The following is a 17,849-nucleotide window of genomic DNA, read 5'->3' as shown; positions in this document are numbered from 1 at the left end:
CTTTATTAAATGGACTGAAATCTGAAAGTCCTGTTGTTTTCGCATCACTCAGTATTATTCCCAATCATTGAAAAATGTAAAAACCGTTTGTTCTAGTTTGCTAATACTGCCGGAATGCAAAACACCAGAGATGGATTGGCTTTTATAAAGGGAGTTTTATTTGGTTACAAAGATACAGTCTTAAGGCCATAAAGCGTCCATCTACTACAAAGGGGACCTTCACTGGAGGATGGCCAGTGGTGTCCGGAAAACCTCTGTTAGCTGGGAAGGCACGTGGCTGGCATCTGCTCCAAAGTTCTGGTTTCAAAATGGCTTTCTCCCAGGGTGTTCCTCTCTAGGCTGCAGTTCCTCAAAAATGTCACTCTTAGTTGCTTTTGGAGTGTTTGTCCTCTCTCAGCTTCTCCAGAGCAGGAGTTTGCTTTCAATGGCCATCTTCAAACTATCTCTCATCTGCAGCTCCTGTGTTTTCTTCAAAGTGTCCCTCTTGGCTGTAGCAAGCTCGCTCCTTCTGTCTGATCTTATATAGTGCTACAGTAATTTAATTCAGACCCATCCTGAATGGGCGGGCCAACACCTCCATGGAAACACTCAAAGAATTACAATCTAATTAACACTGATACGTCTGCCCACACAAGATTACATCAAAGATAATGGCATTTCAGGGGACATAATACATTCAAGCTGGCACACCATTCTTAGCTCGCAGGCCACACAAAAACTGGTGACAGGTAGGATTTGGCCTGTGAGCCATAGTTTGCCGACCCCTGGTCTAGTGGCTGTTAGAAATCCCAGATTCCTTTAGATCAGTCCCGATAGGGACCAGGCCATAGCCCATGTGCCACCAGGCCAGGTCCTGGCACTGCCACACTGATAGAGATCAGACCAGGGCTGAGATATCACAGCTGGGTGTCCTCGAACAGGCTGGGCATGGAACCTGCACGTAATGTTCCCAGCTGCTGAGGCAACTGGGGCAGGGGCAAGTGCTGATGAAGCTCTTCTTTTGCCTTTCTGTTTTTCATTAGCTCTTAAAAAAAGGATTAACCATTTCTCTGGTCTTTAATACGATCTTGACGGTCTGAGCACAGGTTTTATAGTGGCTGACTTTAATCTTTGAAAATAACCTAAGAGGAATTTCACCCCAGGTTGGCGTGGCCTGGGGAGCTGGAATTACACAGCCAGGAGGTTGGAATAGGCTAAAATGAGCTTCACCTATTTTGAAATATTGATTAGAGCCAGTTAAAAGATTGGATTTTGCATTACATCACGTAATTAGTAGAAGGAAATGCTTTCTCGTTTAAAAAATTTTTACATGTAACAATGGTTTTTTTTTTTAAATCAAGACCTAGATTTATAATGAAAAGCAACTGTTCTTGACCATCTGGGGCTTTTGCTTTTGGCTCCCTGTGGTGGTTGCTCACAAGAGATGGTTGGAGGGCAGGCCCACACTGGCAGCCCCTCTCAGGAAGCACCACGGCTGTTGGTGACCCGGGAGATTACTTCCAGGCTGGACACACCCAACCTAAGCTGGCAGAACGTTTTTCTCCATCCTTCTATGAGCCCTTGTCCTTACATTTAATAACCTGGTCACTTTCACTCTGGGCTCCTTGGGGCCTTTGATTCCGTGAACAACTGCCTCTCATTGGATTTCCTTCCAGGCCCCGCCTTGCCTTCACCTGCAACCCTCTCTGCAGACTGCTCTCCTCCCCCGAGGGGCATGGCAGAACAGGGTCAGCTTTGGAAACCTGCCTGGGAGCTGATGGCTCGGAAATCTCTCTCTGACTTGCCGTCTCCCTTGAGCCTTGGATCTCCAATCTCCATTGCAACCTTGGGAGTTCCCTGTCAGCCCCCTGACTTCCCGCCCCCAAACTGCTTATCCCCTTCTCTCTCCAGACCTGTCCCTCTCCCCCCATACCTGCCTTGGTTAACCGGTGTCACTGAGACCTGGGAACCACCCTCCACCCCTCCCTTGTTCCTATCCCCATGCCCAGTTCCTCCCAAAGTCTGCCCTGTCCCACCCTGAAGCACCCTCTTTAACTGCACTGCCCTCTTCCATCCTGTCGCCTCTGCTTGAGCCCCCACTCCACTGCCCACCCTTCCATGCAGGCCGAGGTGTGGAAGGGGGAGAGGCAGAGCCCCTGTAAATTAGGATCCTTGGGCACCCCGCTGCCTCCCACTCAGCAACCAAACTCAGAAGGGGGTGTTGAGATCATTGCAGGGTCCTGGGGCAGTGGAGGGACACGTCAGGCCAGGCAGACGCAGCCAGGCACGTCCCCGTGTCCCCTAAAGCAGCTGTCCTCGGCAGTCTGAGTGGCTGTTGGTCAGAGCGCCTGGTAGGAGGTACTGACCCGCAGCCTTCTCTCCGTACCTGAGCAAAGCGGGCCCAACCCCTTCCCCGCTGGGGGCTGAAAAGTCTGGCCGCTTCTCCCTCTCCACCCCAGTTCCATCAGTCAGCTTTCGATGTCCTGTCCAGGGATCCCCTTCCCATGCTGTCCCTGGTGAGTGGCCTGTTTTGATTGCTGTCTGCCAAGAAGCTCTTGTCATCTGGGCCTTTAGGGTCATTTTAGGCAAGAGCCTAAGATATTCCAGTTCGCTACTCCTTCCCTGCACCTCCATTACACTCTCCTTGGCTCCTCTGCAGTCCTGAGCAGTGAGAGTGGGACTCTAAGCAGGGGTGATTGTACAGCTGGGTAAAGCTCCTTTCCCATTACAGTGCCGGGTACCCAAGCACATCCCAAATTCACTTCCAGCCCATACACCTGTATACCCCATCCTAGAGGTTTGCACTCCCCCGCCCACCTCATCTCACCTCTGTGACACCTGGAACTGAGTCCCGCCCTTCACACCTGTGGGCTGTTTGCTCCCATCCCTCAATCCAACCCTTGGATGGAGACTCCAGAACGTCTCGGGGGCGGGGAGCAGTAGACAGGTTCCAAATACAGCTTGGAGGTATAAAGTGGACAGAGCAGACTGGGCAATCGAATATGGGGGAGAAGGGCCTCAAGGATGACTCCCAGGGTCTGGTTTGAGCATCCGGGGAAATGAGGAGCGGGCTTGGGGGAAGCCCTCCCAACCCTGGCACTCCCAAAGCAACGTGGGCATTTTCCTGCCATTCTGTCTGTCTCCTCCCAGACTGTGAGCGTCTTGCAGGCAGGCCGCAAGCCTGTCATGCCTGTGTAACCTGCCCCTGGCACGCTGTATGCCCTCAGATGGTGACCACCCAGTGGGGAGGCAGCCCTAGCACAGGGGGTGAGCTGGCAGGCTCTGGAGCCGGGGACAGGCATGGGTTCAAACCACGGCTCTGCTATTTCTCTGCTAGGACCTTGAGTAATTTTCTTAACTTTTCTGAGCCTTCAGTTCCCTCACTCACTGCATGGAAATAACTATAGAACCTGTATTAGAGAGTTACTTTAATGATTAAGTGAAATAATGCATATGAAGTTCCCAGAGGAGTTCCGGACACATAGTAAGATCTCAATCCATGTAATACATTAGGTTGAAACATTAAATTGCCATTTTAAAACATCTTTTAAAATGATTCACGTATCATGAAATTCACCCTTTTAAAGTGCATTAGTCAATGGTTGTAGTATATTCTAGAGTTGTAGAACCATCACCACAGGCTAATTTTAGAACATTTTCATCTCCCCAAAAGTAGCCCTGTACCCATTAGTGGTCACTTCCCATTTCCCTTCACCCCTAGCTGACTCTTTGCTCTCTAAATGGATTTGCCAGTTCTAGAAGTTGCATATAAATGGAGTCATGCCGTATGTGGTCTTTGTGACTGGCTTCTTTTACTTTAGTACAATGTTTTCAAGTTTATCTGTGTTGTAGCATATATTAGTGCTTCATTTATTCTTTTTCTTTTCAGTATTGATATGATCCACCAATTTTATTCAGGTTTCCCCAGTTTTACTCAAACTCATTTGTCTGTGTGCATATTAAGTTCTATACGATTTTATCACTTGTGTGGGTTTGTCTGTCCACTACCACAGTCAAGACACTGAACAGTTCCAACCACAAAGACCCCTTGTGTCACCCTTTTATAATCACACCCACCTCTCTTCCACCCCCTCCTCCCCTGCCCTGTCCATAACCTCTGGCAACCAGTTATCTGCCCTCCACTCTAAAAATTTTGTCATTTCAAAAAATGTTACAAAAGTGAAGTCATATGGTACATATCTTTTTGGATTATCTTTTTTCACTCAGTATAATTCCCTGGGAAGTCATCCAAGTTGTTGTGTGCATCAGTAGTTCATTCCTTTTTTATTTATGAGTAGAATTTCATGATATGTATGTATGCAGTTTGTTTAGTCATTCGCTGAGTTGACTCCAGTTTTGGGCTATTACAGATGAAGCTTCTGTGAACATTATGTACAGATTTTTGTGTGAACATAAGATTTCATTTCTCTGGGATAAATGTCCAGGAGTGCAATTGTGGGGTCATGTGATAGTCACATGTTTGTTTTTTTTTTAATGCAGTTTTATTGAGATATATTCACATACCCTACAGTCATCCACAGTGTACAGTATTCACAGTACCATCATATAGTTGTGCATTCATCACTAGAATCACTTTTGAACATCTTCCTTACTCCAAAAATAAAAAAATAAAAATAAAAGTAAAAAAGAACACCTAAAACATTCCATTTCTCCCATCCCACCCTATTTTTTATTTACTTTTTGTCCCCATTTTTCTACTCATCTGTCCATACATTGGATAAAGGGAGTGTGAGCCACAGGTTTTCACAATTGCACTGTCACACCATGTAAGCTACATAGTTATGCAATCTTCTTCAAGAATCAAAGCTACACAGCTGCAGTTTGACAGTTTCAGGTATTTCCTTCTAGCTATTCGGATACGCTAAAAACTAAAAAGAGACGTCTATATAATGCATAAGAATGCCCTCCAGAGTGACCTCTCAACTCCACTTGAAATCTCTCAGCTATTGAAACTTTATTTTGTTTCATTTCACTTCCCCCTTTTGCTCAAGAAGATGTTCTCAATCCCATAATGCCAGGTCCCAGCTCATCCCCAGGAGTCATGTCCCACGTAGGGGGGAGGGCAGTGAGTTCACCTGCTGCATGGGCTTAGAGAAAGGCCACATCTGAGCAACAAAGAGGTTCTCAAGGGGAGACTCTTAGGTACGATTATAAATAGGTTTAGCCTCTCCTTTGCAATAGCAAACTTCATAAGGGCAAGCCCCAAGATTGAGAGCTAATCCTACTAAATTGTTAATCCTCAATGTTTGTGAGAATAATAATCTAGGTGGGTAAGTCCAGCATTTCCACATTTTCTCCCAGTTCCTCAGGGGGGACCTGCAATATATTTTTATTTTCTGCCCAAATTACTTCATTTATTCTTACTGCTGATTAATATTTCTATTGTATGGATAAACCATATTTTGTTCATCCATTTGTCAGTTGGTGAGCATTTGGGTTGTTTCCAGTTTTGGTCATCATGAATAATGCAGCTGTAAACATTGGTGTACAAGTATGTTTCATTTCTCTTGGGTATACAGCTAGTAGGAGTGGACTTGCTGGGTCACAAGGTAACTCTGTTCAACATTTTGTGGAATTGCCAAACTGTTTTCCAAAGAGGTTGCACCATTTTACACTCCCACCAGCAATGTACAAGGGTTCCAGTTTCTCACCAACACTTGTTATTGGTTGTCTTTCTGATGCTCGCCATTTTACTGAATGTGAAGTGGTTTCCCACTGTGGTTTTGACTTGTATTTTCCTGGTGGTTGTTGATGTTAAGCATATTTTCACATGCTTACTGGCTATTTATATATCTTGTTTGAAGAAATGTCTATTCAAATATTTTGCCTATTTTAAAATCAGGTTGTCTTATTACTTAGTTGGCAATAGGTTTTTTTTTTTTTAATCATTTTATTGAGATATATTCACATACCACGCGGCAATAGGTTTTTATTGTTAAGTTATATAATCTGGTACCAGTTCCTTATCAGATATGTGATTTGGAAATATTTTCTCCCCTTCTGTGTTGTCATTTAACTTTCTTGATGATATTATTTGCAGCACTAAACTTCTCAATTTTGATGAATGAAAAATGAATCCAATTCATTTTTCCTTTTGTCGCTTGTGCTTTTGGTGTCATATTGAAGAAGCCATTGCATTATTCAAGGTCAGAGATACTTACTCTTAGGTTTTCTTCTAAGATGTGATAGTTTTAACTATTACATTCAGGTCTTTGATCCATTTTGAGTTAATTTTTGTGTATGATGTAAGAAAGGTGTCCAACTTTCCATATGGATAAACAATTGCCCCAGCTGCATTTGTTGAAAGGACCGTTCTTTCCATTACGAAATTGTTTTGGTAAATTGACATTTTGGGAGGTCAAAATGAGCCAAATATAGACAATTTTCAAAAGGTACAATTTAGTTTTGTTACTGTATTGATGTGAGTGAAGGGAATCGAGAAATAACGGCAGTTTATAGTTTGTCCACCAGGTGGCAGCAGACCCCAGGCTTTATCCCTTTTGTGGCAAAACTCCAAAAAGCGGGAACGGGTTTTATTAAGTGTCCTCCACCAGAGTCTTTCCCATTTCTTTGGCTCTCTTTCTCTAACCTCCTGATAACCCTGGCTGTCTACTCCAGCATTGTCAATCTCACACCCCTACTTTTTAAGCGAGATCTGGGGTTTTCTCTTCTCTGGTGGAGGGGTGGGCTTCACTAACATCGACCCCTGTCGCTCCCCGAGTAATCTGAAATAGAATTGGCTTCAGTAACACTCAGTTACAAAAGCACTGCAGGTTCATTGTAAAAATGTAGACGGTATAATCAAGCTGTTCTCAACTTTCAAAAAGCTCTAATAGAAACCTGCGTCTACGCACCGCATGGCGGCCCAGCTTCCCTTTCAATATTCTCTGCTCTTGGCTGATTTAGTTTTACCCCTGTGAAGTATAAAACTGCTATCTCTTGTTGATCAGAAGCACGGATGGATAGTTATTTATGCTCTTGACTGATAAAAGCGGGTAAATGAATTATTATTAAATAAATACTGGAGGGAAAGGAAGGGTGAAGAGTTCAGAAGCCTCTGCTAGCATGTTGTTTTAGACACATGAGCCTTGGAAGTGTCTGCCCAGTTTAGGATTGCTCAGTCCCCTGGCCTCTGCTCTACTGTCTTCCTTCTTCCTCTATGTGTCTCTGAGCCCAGGGTCCCACCACCCCTTCCTCACCCCTTCCCCAACACAGGTTGACCAGAACTCTCCCCGGGGAGCTGAGAGGGTGGTGCTTGGGCAGGAGGGCTGGACCCAGGGGCTGTGCAAAACCCTAGTCCCTGCCATTGTCTTTCTGCACTCTGGGAGCTATTACCATCTGTCCATCAGCAGCTCCAGGGAGCGCGGAGTGATGACCCGGGTCAATTCAGGGCACGGAATCAGGGGAAGGGGGGAAGGGGCCCCCACTTTGATGTCAGCAGCTGAGGTCAGGGAGGGAGCAGGAGGTGAGGGCGGGGGGGGGGGGAGCATGCTGGGGACAATCTCCCCTGCCATCACGGCCTCTGAGGGGGAGACGCCAGTTTGTCTTCCTCACCCTTTTCATCTCTCTGTTCTGGGGGTCAGATCTCCTCGCCAGAGCCTCTGGGCTGCTCCAGGCAGATGGGCTGCGGGCTGCCCATCCCAGACCCCCAGCCTGTCTCCTGCATGGCCTGACGTGCGCCCAAAGTCTGTCAGTCACCATCCTTGGAGGAGGCGGTGAGGGAGGGGTTAGGGCAGCAGCCTGGGGTGGGGTGGAGGGTGTACCGAGAGCGGGGAGCGGGCCAGAGGCCTCCCCCAGCCCACTTCTCCGTGGTGGATTTTAAGGGGCACATGGTGTCTGCATCACGCCCTAGAAGAGAATCTTACCTCTGAGAATCAGGGAAGCCCAGTGCTGGGAGGGGGCTCGGAGGTTGGGGGGCTGCACTCCCCCAGATGCTTGGCGCCTCCCAACCGTGCTTCTAGCAAGCAGCTGCCAAGCCCAGGCTGGAAGCACCTCCCGACCTCCCGAGGGAGCCCACCCGGATGCTAGACTATGGAGAAGGCAAGAAACAAGGAGTGGCAGGGAGGAGGGTTGTGGGGGGACGCTCCCCCCAAACCTCCCCCACCCACCCCGGCCCTCACATTCCTCCTCACACATGCACACCAGCACTGCTCCAAGCCAAGCCTGAACTGCTGCCAGCTCATCCTGGCCCAACGGCGAGTCTGGCCTTTTTCCTGTCTGAAGTTACAGAATTTTCCAGAAGAGTTTCCCTGCTTTATTTTTCTGGAGTTATAAACCAGATCCCCCCTCTCCCCTTACTTCTCTGGTTTGGGGAAAAAGCCAAAGAGGGGAAGAAAGCAAGAAGTCCTGGAGGGTCTGCAATCGTACCCAGGTCTCTCCCTTCCTTGCCTTCCTCCTACACGGAGGGGACCCCTTGGATCACTCTGCCCTGGGAACATGATAATAACAGTCATTACAATAGTCAGTATTGGTTGCCCACGTGGAGCATCTTAAATGTCTTAGCTTATTTAAAACTCCCAACAATAACCTTTTGAGAAACACACTGTTCTTTCTATGTCTTCGTTTCCACTTTACAAATGAAGAAAATGAAGCTCAGAGAGGTTAGTTGTTTTCCTGAGGTCACACAGCTGGCACGAATAAGGCAGAGCGAGGTTTCCACCGGATCTGCCTAACTTTGGAGTGCTGGCTCACACCCTGCCTTTCCCAGTGGATCCAGTGTCTGAGAGGTCAGCAATGGTCCCAGGCTCCCCAGGTCCCAGCCTTCGAGGGACAGCTGTCCTGAAGAGGAGCCAGGTGTGGTTGGAGCAGGACAGGCTGTCTAGTGATGCAAAGTGCATGTGGTGGGGAGTTCGGCGGCCTGGGTTCCGTTTCTATGCTGCGGCAAACTTTCTGCATCATAACCTCTCTGGGCCTCGGTGTCCTCACCTCCTCAATGGGTGGCACGAGGCAGGGTCTCCAGTCTCTAGCTCTCAGGCTCTGAATAAGATAGTCTCCAAGATGCCTCTAGTTCCAGGATTTGAAGCACAATTATACCAAGATGAGTTATTTGGGGGGAGAGATAACTCACTCAGCCCCTTGCCTGGTAGCCACAAAGTTGATAACTGAAAATCTGCACCCAACTGAGGGGTTCTGGCTGTCGCTGGGGATGAAGCCTCCCAGGAGGGACCTGGGCTCGGGGTTCATCCATGCCGTGCAGCATCTGGGCAGGGAGGGGTACCCCCTTAACGGGCACAGCCAGCTGCTGGGACGTGAGCTTTATGGGTCTTTTCTCCTGAAGGCCTGGCTTGGAGAAAGAGAGGCTCCAAGGATGAGGAAGTGCCTGGGGCACACAGCGAGGTGGCCGGGAGGCTGGGAAGTGAATGCAGGCTCTTGCCACTGCGCCTTCTTCTCTCCCAACTTGAGGACCCACCTGAGATTCCCCCTGATTTTTCTGCAGAGGCTTATGCTTGTGCTATTTGGGACCATTAGTCGGTTCTTCTCCAGGGCGGAGGGGAATGAAGGGCAGCCCTAACTGTGCAATTCTGACCATGGTTCTGGGAGAAGTAGGAAAGGAAAAGAAAAGAAAGGCTGTGGAAGGGCCTCTCCATTGCCCACAAACGAGTTCCAGGCTGGAGGACTTGTGGGTTACCAGCCGACGCTCCAGGGTTTATAGCCCCAGCAGCTGACATGAGGAGCCCCAGCCAAGCTCGGGAGGCTTCCTGGAGCATGAGGTGGGATCCCAAGAGTCCCCCCACCTGGATTGTCCCCCGTAAATGGAGCTGAGGACTCAGAGAGTGAGGGGCATGGCAAACATCCCCCAGCAGACCCTGGTGCAGAGAAGGGCTTGGGGATCCCCCTCTCGGGAATCTCAAGGACCCTCGGTGCCCCGAGACGTGGGGGGTGGCACAAAGGCAGGGCTCTCTGGTTCCTGGCTTGGGAGCCAGAAGCCCAGAAACTGGGGCTCAGGGAGCCTCCAGATCTTCATCAGTTTCTTTCCTGGTCCCAGAATTGGGATTGGGAGTGATCGCTAGGCCAAAGCTTGCTTTCCTTCCCTCCTCCCCAGCAGGCTCACTCAGTTCTCACATCACTCATCCCCTGGCAATCTGGCTGCCGTCAGTGCCTGTTATTTGGGGAGAGCAGAGGGGAGAGGCCGGGGCTCCAGGAGACAAGGGCCTTTGTTCCCCCGTAGCTTCCTAGGGAGGGAGGGAGGGGCCGGCAGTGACCCGCACCCTATCTGCAGGCAGCCCTGGGCCTGGGGCAGGGAATTAAGCTGTCCTCGCCTCCCTCCTCGCAGTAATAAGGCCTGGGGGGCTGTGACAAGAGTTGTCAGTGCTGGCATCCTGTCCCAGCAGCTGCTGAAAAGGCCGGGCAGCTCTGGAGCCCAGGGAAAGACAGGCTTGAAAGAGCAGGCCCAGGGCCCGCTGCGGGGAGGGGGACAGGTGGGAACACAGCAGCCTCTGTGTCTTCCTCCAGCCAGCGCCAGTCACAAACTGCTTCTTCCGAGGTGCCCTGTGCCCAGCCTGCCTGCCCCACACCCGGACTTTGTGCAGCTTGGGGCCAAGGCCACAAAACTCAGCCACCAGAGCCTCTCCAGCAAGCTCAGGAACTCGTACTGGAGGGGATCCCCGGGTTCTCCTCCAGCTGTGGACTGGCCACAGGCAGAGATGCCAGAATGCACTTCAGGTGAAGCTGGTGACAGTGGGGGGCCTCATAAGTGGACCCACACCTTTCCCCACACTCCTTCCCTCTCAACTTTCTGCTGGATGGATGCCCATGGAGGTGGCTGATGAGCCTTGCCAGTTGCTAGAGGTCAGAGATGGAAAGACTCCTGTGTGTGGCTCAGAGTCCTGACCTCCATGGGAATGCTCCCAACCAGATGGGAGCAGTGCACCCCTGAGGCCTGCGCCTCCCCCAGCCTCAAGCCCCCCCTGGGCCGCATGGCCTGACAACCCCAACCAAGCAGGGTCCCACTCAGTTGAGTTTCTATCTGGCTGTGGGAGCCGAGGTCCTAGGCCCTGACCCCAGAGCAGCTCATGAGCTCACTCCAGAACCCCTCGGCCAGGTAACGCAGCAAGGGGTTGGGGGATAGAGGGGACAGCTGCAGCAGCTGCACGCAGCCTCTCTCCCCAAAGTGCTTATTTATTAGCCGTGCACGGTCAGAATCTCTGCAGTAAAATGGCCCATCTGGAACCGCTCTCTGCCTCCTCTAATTGCCTTGTTATTTTCCAAAGAAAGATCTCCCCATCACCAGTTCTCCAGTTCTGCCCTCTCTGCTAGGCCTGCCTTGAATTCAACCTGAGCAGGCTTCAGGCCGTGGTTTGGGGTGCTGGAAAGAAGAGAGTGTGCTTCCCTGACCTTGTAGTTCCTAGCAAGGGGTTGGAGCCTGATGTGGAGCTAGCCCTGTCCTGGCACCCAGGTGCTCAGGGGTCCTGAGAATGGCTCAGAGAACTCAAGGAGGTCCCTTAGGTCCAGCAAGACCATCAGGAGGCATCAAGTGTGCCCAACATCAGCCAAAACTGGAGACAGGCAAAAGGAGCAGAAGACCCAGTGCCTGCACCCAAGGAGCTTGCAATCCAGCTGAAAGACAAAAATGAAGTGAAGGGCCAGTCAGGAGTCAGCTCATGATCACGGCTGCATCTTGTTCATTCGTCCACCATCCGTTCGCCCAGCTCTGCTGGGCTGTACCTGGTGATGCCAGGATGAAGTCACAGCCCCTGCCCTCAAGTCCGGGCTCCAACTGCACAGTTGCACAAGGGGAGGGAGGCTCTGCAAGAGCTGCCTGGAGGGTGCCATGAGACTGCAAGAAAGGGCTGGTGCTGGCTGAATGGGGAGGGAAGGCCTCAATGGAGGCAGAAGGGTATTCCGGAGGGAAGAGCAGCTAGGCTGATAGTGGGTCTCAAAGTAGTTTGGTGTTACTGGAGTGCAGCATTTGAGGCAGGAAGGGACTCAGCTGGAGAGGCAGCACGGGCCTCGTGAGCCAGGTTAAGGCTCTTGGACTCCACGCTGCAGGTGACAGGAGCAGGAGCTAAGTGGGCAGTCAGAGGAGCCCAGGGGGGCTCAGAGGAGTTGGGGAGGGACAGTCCCCCAAATCAGAGGCTGTGGCTGGGTGCCAGCTGCAGGAGGAGAGGAAGCTAGGTCCTCTTGATTGCATTTTCTGTTGAGGATGAAATGACAAGACTCACAAATGTGTGTTTTATGGCTACAGCCTCAGCAGGAGCAGGCAAGCCACACCCCTCAATGTCAAAACATCCAGATTGGCATATATCCCCCCAGAGGATTGAAAGCAGGGACACAAACAGCTATTTGTACACCAGTGTTCATCACAGCATTATTGCAATCGCCAAAATGTGAAAACAACCCAAGTGCCCATCTGCAGATGAATGGATAAACAAAATGTGGTATATCCAAATGATGGAATATTACGGAGCTGTAAAAAGGAATGAAGTTCTGATTCATGCTACAACATGGATGAATCCTGAAGATATGTTGAGCAAAAGAAACCAGACACAAAAAGGACAAATGTTGGATCATCTTGCTTGTATGAAATATCTAGAATAAGCAAATTCAAGAGACAGAATGTAGAGGAGAGGGTACCAGGGACTGAGGGAAGGCGGGAATGGGAAATTATTGCTTAATGGGTACAATTTCTGTTTGGGGTGATGGGAAAGTATTGGAAATGGATGGATGGTGGTGATGGTTTGCATAACATTGTAAATGTAATTAATACCACTGAATTGCACACTTAAAAATGGTTGAAATGTACACACCATGGAATATTATTCAGCCATAAGAAGGAATGAAGTTCTGAGACATGCTACAACATGGAAGAATCTTGAAAATATTATGTCGAGTGAAATAATCAAGGCACATAAGGACAAATATTGTATGATGTCACTTATAGGAGAAGACTAGAAATAGCAAATCCATAGCAACAGAAGGTAGACCTGAGGTCGTCAGGGTATAGGGGGAGGGGGAAGGGGAGTATATATCTGTTGGATATGGAGGATGTGAAATTAAAAAAAAAAATTTATGGTTAAAATGACAAATTTTATAGTATATATCTATTATCACAATTAAAAACTAAATTATATTTTAAACACCCAGAAAGTCCCTCTCTTTGGATCTTCTTGGCTTCTAGGTCCCCACGTGGACCTGCTATGTCTGGTGAAGGCCCGGAAGGAGCCCATGAGGGTCGGTTGCACTGGGGGGTCTGAGGTCCCTTCTTGTTCCTGGGACCCCATGGGAAGCCTCCCCCTGCCCACTCAGACCTGGACTGAGTGACCCTCTCCCCGTCCCAGTGACCCTGCTAGCCTGTGTCGGGGAGACTTCAGCAGTAACTGGAACCTCACGGAGGGGATGGGGGGCTTGCAGCTGCCTCTAGGGCTCCCGTCAGAAAACTTCCTGACAGGGCTACTCCTCTGTCCTTACTCTCAGGGTTGAGGTCACACATTCTCACAGCAGGATCAAGCTCCAAAATATGAGTGGCTGCCTGTCCGGTCCATGTCGCTCTGTCTGTCTTTCCCTCCCTTCCTCCCTCCTTCTCTATCTCCCTCTCTCCCCACTCCTTCTGTCTGCCTCCCACACCCCCCACCTCTCTCTGTGTCTCCCTCTGCTTCCTTCTGCCCTCTCTGTCTCTCCTCCATCTCTGCCTCTCTCTCCCCCCACCCACGTCTCTACTACCCTCCTCTCTGGTAGGCTTTTTTTTTAGCCAATTGATTTTTTTTTTATTTTTAATTCAGTTTTATTGAGATATATTCACATACCATATAATCATCCACAGTGTACAATCAGTTGTTCACACTGCCATCATACAGCTGTGAATTCATCACCCCAATCTATTTTCCAAGCATTTTCCTTATACCAGAAAGAATAAAAATAAGAATAAAAAATAAAAGTTAAAAAACAGCACCCAAATCATCCCCCCCATCTCACCCTGTTTTTCATTTAGTTTTTGTCCCCATTTTTCTACTCATCCATCCATACACTGAATAAAGTGAGTGTGCTCCACAGGTTTTCACAATCACAATGTCACCCCTTGTAATCTACATTGTTATACAATTGTCTTTAAGAATCCAGACTACTGGGTTGGATTTTGGTAGTTTCAGGTATTTACTTCTAGCTATTCCAATACATTAAAACCTAAGAGGTGTTACCTATATAGTGTGTAACAATGTCCACCAGAGTGACCTCTTGACTTCATTTAAAATCTCTCCGCCACTGAAGCTTTATTGTGTTTCATTTTGCATCCCCCTTTTGGTCAAGAAGATATTCTCAATCCCATGATGTCGGGTCCAGATTCATCCCTGGGAGTCATGTCCTGCGTTGCCAGGGAGATTTACACCCCTGGGAGTCAGATCCCATGTAGGGCAGAGGACACTGAGTTCACCTTCTGGCAGCCTTTCATGTATCCATTCTTCTGCTGCTCCATGCATTTCCCTGCCAGCATCTTTTCTTCTGTTTGGCTTGTAATCTCACTCGTCTCTGGCTTTCTCCTCTCCCCAACTCGATTTCTCTCTCCCTTTGGGCTGCCATCTCTGGGCTGTCTTTCCCTTCTCTCCTCTGGATGACAGCCCCTTCCCCTCTGCAGCTCCCCCTTTCTCAAGCACCACGGGGAGAACACCCATCCTGGATGAGGCCCAGCTGCAGCCCCCACAATGCAGGCACCAAGTGCCCCTGGGCCCCCTTCTCAAAGGAGCCATGTGCCCCACCGACGTGGCAAAGGCTGGAGGCAGGAAAGGCAGGGTCGTCAGGCAGAGCCAGGGCTGGGTGTCAGGGCTCGGGCAATGCCAGGGATCCTGTGAAGGAGCCAGGGGTCAGGGGTGTGTGGTTACAGGTGAGGAGAAGGGCATGCTCCTTATAAATGACAATAAAGTTGGATTTCTTCTAGGGGTCAGAAACTGGCTGGAGGACTTAAAAAGGGAGCCAGGACAAACCTTATCATGTCATCACTTCAGTGGTTTCTATGTTCTTCAGCAAGCGTCTGGAACCTTGGGAGTCTAGAATCCTGGGATTCTGGAATCCTGAGAGTCTAGAACCCTGAGTTTCTGGAACCCATGGAGTCTGGAATACCGAGAATTTGGAATCTCAAAAATCTGGAATCCTGAGAGCCTGGGATCTTGGGAGTCTAGAATTCTGGAACCCTGAGAGTCTGGAATCCTGGGAGTCTAGAATCCTGGGATTCTGGAAACCTGAGAGTCTGGAATCCTGGGAGTCTGAAATCCTGGGAGTCTGGATTCCTCACCTTGATCTGGAAGGCCCACAGGCATCTAGCTCACCTCTCCACAGTCTTGCCCAGCTCCTTCCATCCCTTGCTCATGCCTCCTGAGTTGCCAGCCTAGCTTTCCCCTAGTCCTCCATTGCGGTCAGGCCCCCTTCCTGCTTGAGGCCCTTATACTTTGGGGTCCAGGGAGGAGCGTTCCCTGAATCTCTCCAATGTGCCAGCAGCTAAGCCAGCTTCTCTCATGTGCATGAGCTCATTTAATCCTCTCGGTAACTTCAGGACCCTTCCCTGTGTAGAGGAGAAAACTGAGGATCAGAGAGGTGGACGGCCCTCCCAGGGCACACAGCAGGAGACTGGCATGGCCAGGACTCAGACCTGGAACCTAGAACCTTCTTTGACCCACCTGCCTCCTGGAGATCCTGATTGAGCAGGCAGTGAGCAACGATTTCCAAGGACAATTTGTACCATGTCTGTTAAAATGCCATTGGTGGGAATTTACAAATGCTGGAGTTAAACATTTATTGAGCACTTTGTCTTCCCCAAGCATTGAACTAGTCTGGGGGGACGGGCTTGCCCAGGGGTGTGTGGGTGGGAGTCCTGGGAAGTGCCTTCGTCTCCCCTACTCCTCTGCCAGGTCTCTGAGGAGCCACGGGCTGGGGAGGAGGAGTGCGGTGCAGAGAGCTGGGAGGTAGGGGAGCCACGGTTTAATGAGGTGGCTGCCACTTGTAAATGAAGCAGAAGGCGGAGCAGCTTGTGTGAACCCTGACCTCTCCTGTCTTTCATCAGGAGCTTTACGAGCCACTGCCCCACTCGGGAGGGACCCACCGCAGCCTGCGGGCAAGGCAGGGCTGGCCTGGGCCCAGGATGCTCTGCAGAGGCTGGGGGACAGGTTCCAAAGGCACTGTGACTGCATCTCCATTCTCCCCAGCAGAAGATTTGGAAGACAGAAGGATGTGGCCTAGAACACTAGAAGGCAAACCCGGAGACCTCAGAAAATGCAAATTCCCAGGCCCCATCCCTGGAGTTTCTGGTTTAGTAGGTTCGCACAGGGGCTTGGAAATCTGTATTTGCACAAAGCTCCAGTGGTGATTCTTCGGGTCAGCCAAGTTCAGTGGACACCGTCTTGGAACACAAGGTAACGCCAATGGAATTGTCAACTCACTGGGAGTGCAAAGGCTAGTTCTCAGGGATTGTCGCAGCTCTCTTTGCTGAGAGTTCCCACGTGCCAGTCACCAGGCTCAGTGTTACAGCCCTCAGCCCCTGGCCTGCTGAACAATCACTCAGGGTGGATGGCATTATCTGCATTTTGCAAATGAGGAGTTGGAGATAAAATAAAATAACTGGTCCAGGGGGAAATAGAGCTGAGATTTGCAAAAGGTTCTATCTGGCTCCAAAAGTTCTGTGTTAACCAGGTACTACCCCATGGGCTCTGTGTGCAGGTACCATGGCATCCAGGTGTCCAATGCCCGGCAGCCCAGAAATCATTGTCGCATGGAGACGCTGTCCATTTTGTCCATCCCATGATCACACCTCATGTCTAGGTCAGCCTGTACACAGTAAGTGCTAATAAATGCTTGTCAAATGGGTGATAAATACTGTGAAAAAGATGACCCTGGATACAAAGTCTTGGGGGAGGGGGACGTTCTTCCTTGTACAACCCCACACCTGCCTACAACAAAAGAGCTTTCCCCTTTCTTTTTTGAGCAGAGGAAGTAGGTTTGATTGAAAAAAGGATAAGATTCTGGGGAAGGGTGGTGAGCCTGTAATTAGAGAGAGATGCAGCTATGGGTACAGAAGGAAATGCCCCTTTTCCACCTGCACCTCCCTTCCTGCACCTGGAGGGTGGGTTTCAGTGGAGAGGGTCCTATGGAGAGCCGCCTCGCCCATCACCCCCACCCATTGCCCTCCTCGGCCTCTTTGGGGAGCCCATTGGCAGCTTTAGCTTAATTTTGTCACTGCTTCATTCATTCAAAAATGAGCCACCACACAGAGGAAAGCCTTTGTTTGGTGCTAGCCTGCCTTTAATGCCCACTGGTACTGCTAGGTACTGAGAATATAAAGATGATTTGGAAGTAGGCAGTCATGCCTTCAAGGAGTTCACAGATATTTTCTTACAACTGTTATCTGATGATTGAATTCATTTTCAAAGTGGGACCCCAGTTCTCAGATCCTGAGTCTTCATGAGCAAACTCATATTCACCTGACTATTTTATCTATAATCCTTGTTTGTTTTTGCCATATTCTATCACTGTGTTCCTATTTGCCAAATAAAGTTGCTTTCTTTTTAAAACTTAAAAAAAAAAATGAGCCACTAGAAATTTATTTATCGAGCACCTATTATTTGCCAGACACCAGTACGATGTAAGGTGGAAAAGACACGGTTTATGACCCAAAGAACAGAGAGACGGCAGAGCTGATGACAGGTGGTGGGAATGCAAGGCTAAGGGGTCTCTCAGTCTGGGGAGGAGGGTGGTGGGGGGAGACCGCAGGGCTGGAGGGAAAGTGAGGGCTGCCTTGAAAGAGAATTGCGGGGAGCGGCCCAGAGTCCCCCGTCCCCGCTGCAGACAGGTGAGCTTTGAGCTTCAGTGACACCCTTTAGTGCTGAAGTCTTGAAAACAGAACAGAATGGAAGCTCCTTTCCTGAGGAAAG

At 49.6% G+C, this 17,849-nt stretch overlaps 1 protein-coding gene across 1 annotated transcript in view; it reads left to right on the top strand.

Moving 5' to 3' along the window:
* The window catches only part of RPUSD4 (RNA pseudouridine synthase D4), a 28,590-nt gene extending 11,032 nt beyond the window's left edge, over nucleotides 1-17,558 (top strand). Inside the window, exons 7-8 of the mRNA XM_037841904.1 lie at nucleotides 15,986-16,334; nucleotides 16,639-17,558. Coding sequence (XP_037697832.1) covers nucleotides 15,986-16,288 — 303 coding nt within the window. The 3' untranslated portion in view covers nucleotides 16,289-16,334; nucleotides 16,639-17,558. The remainder of the gene's footprint in view (nucleotides 1-15,985; nucleotides 16,335-16,638) is intronic.
* Nucleotides 17,559-17,849: the final 291 nt, after the last annotated feature.

The sequence above is a fragment of the Choloepus didactylus genome, chromosome 6, assembly GCF_015220235.1.
Source record: "Choloepus didactylus isolate mChoDid1 chromosome 6, mChoDid1.pri, whole genome shotgun sequence".
In the NCBI taxonomy this organism is placed as follows: Eukaryota; Metazoa; Chordata; class Mammalia; order Pilosa; family Megalonychidae; genus Choloepus; species Choloepus didactylus.
The sequence above is the reverse complement of the archived record's forward strand: the minus strand, read 5'-3'. Positions and strand labels throughout refer to the sequence as shown.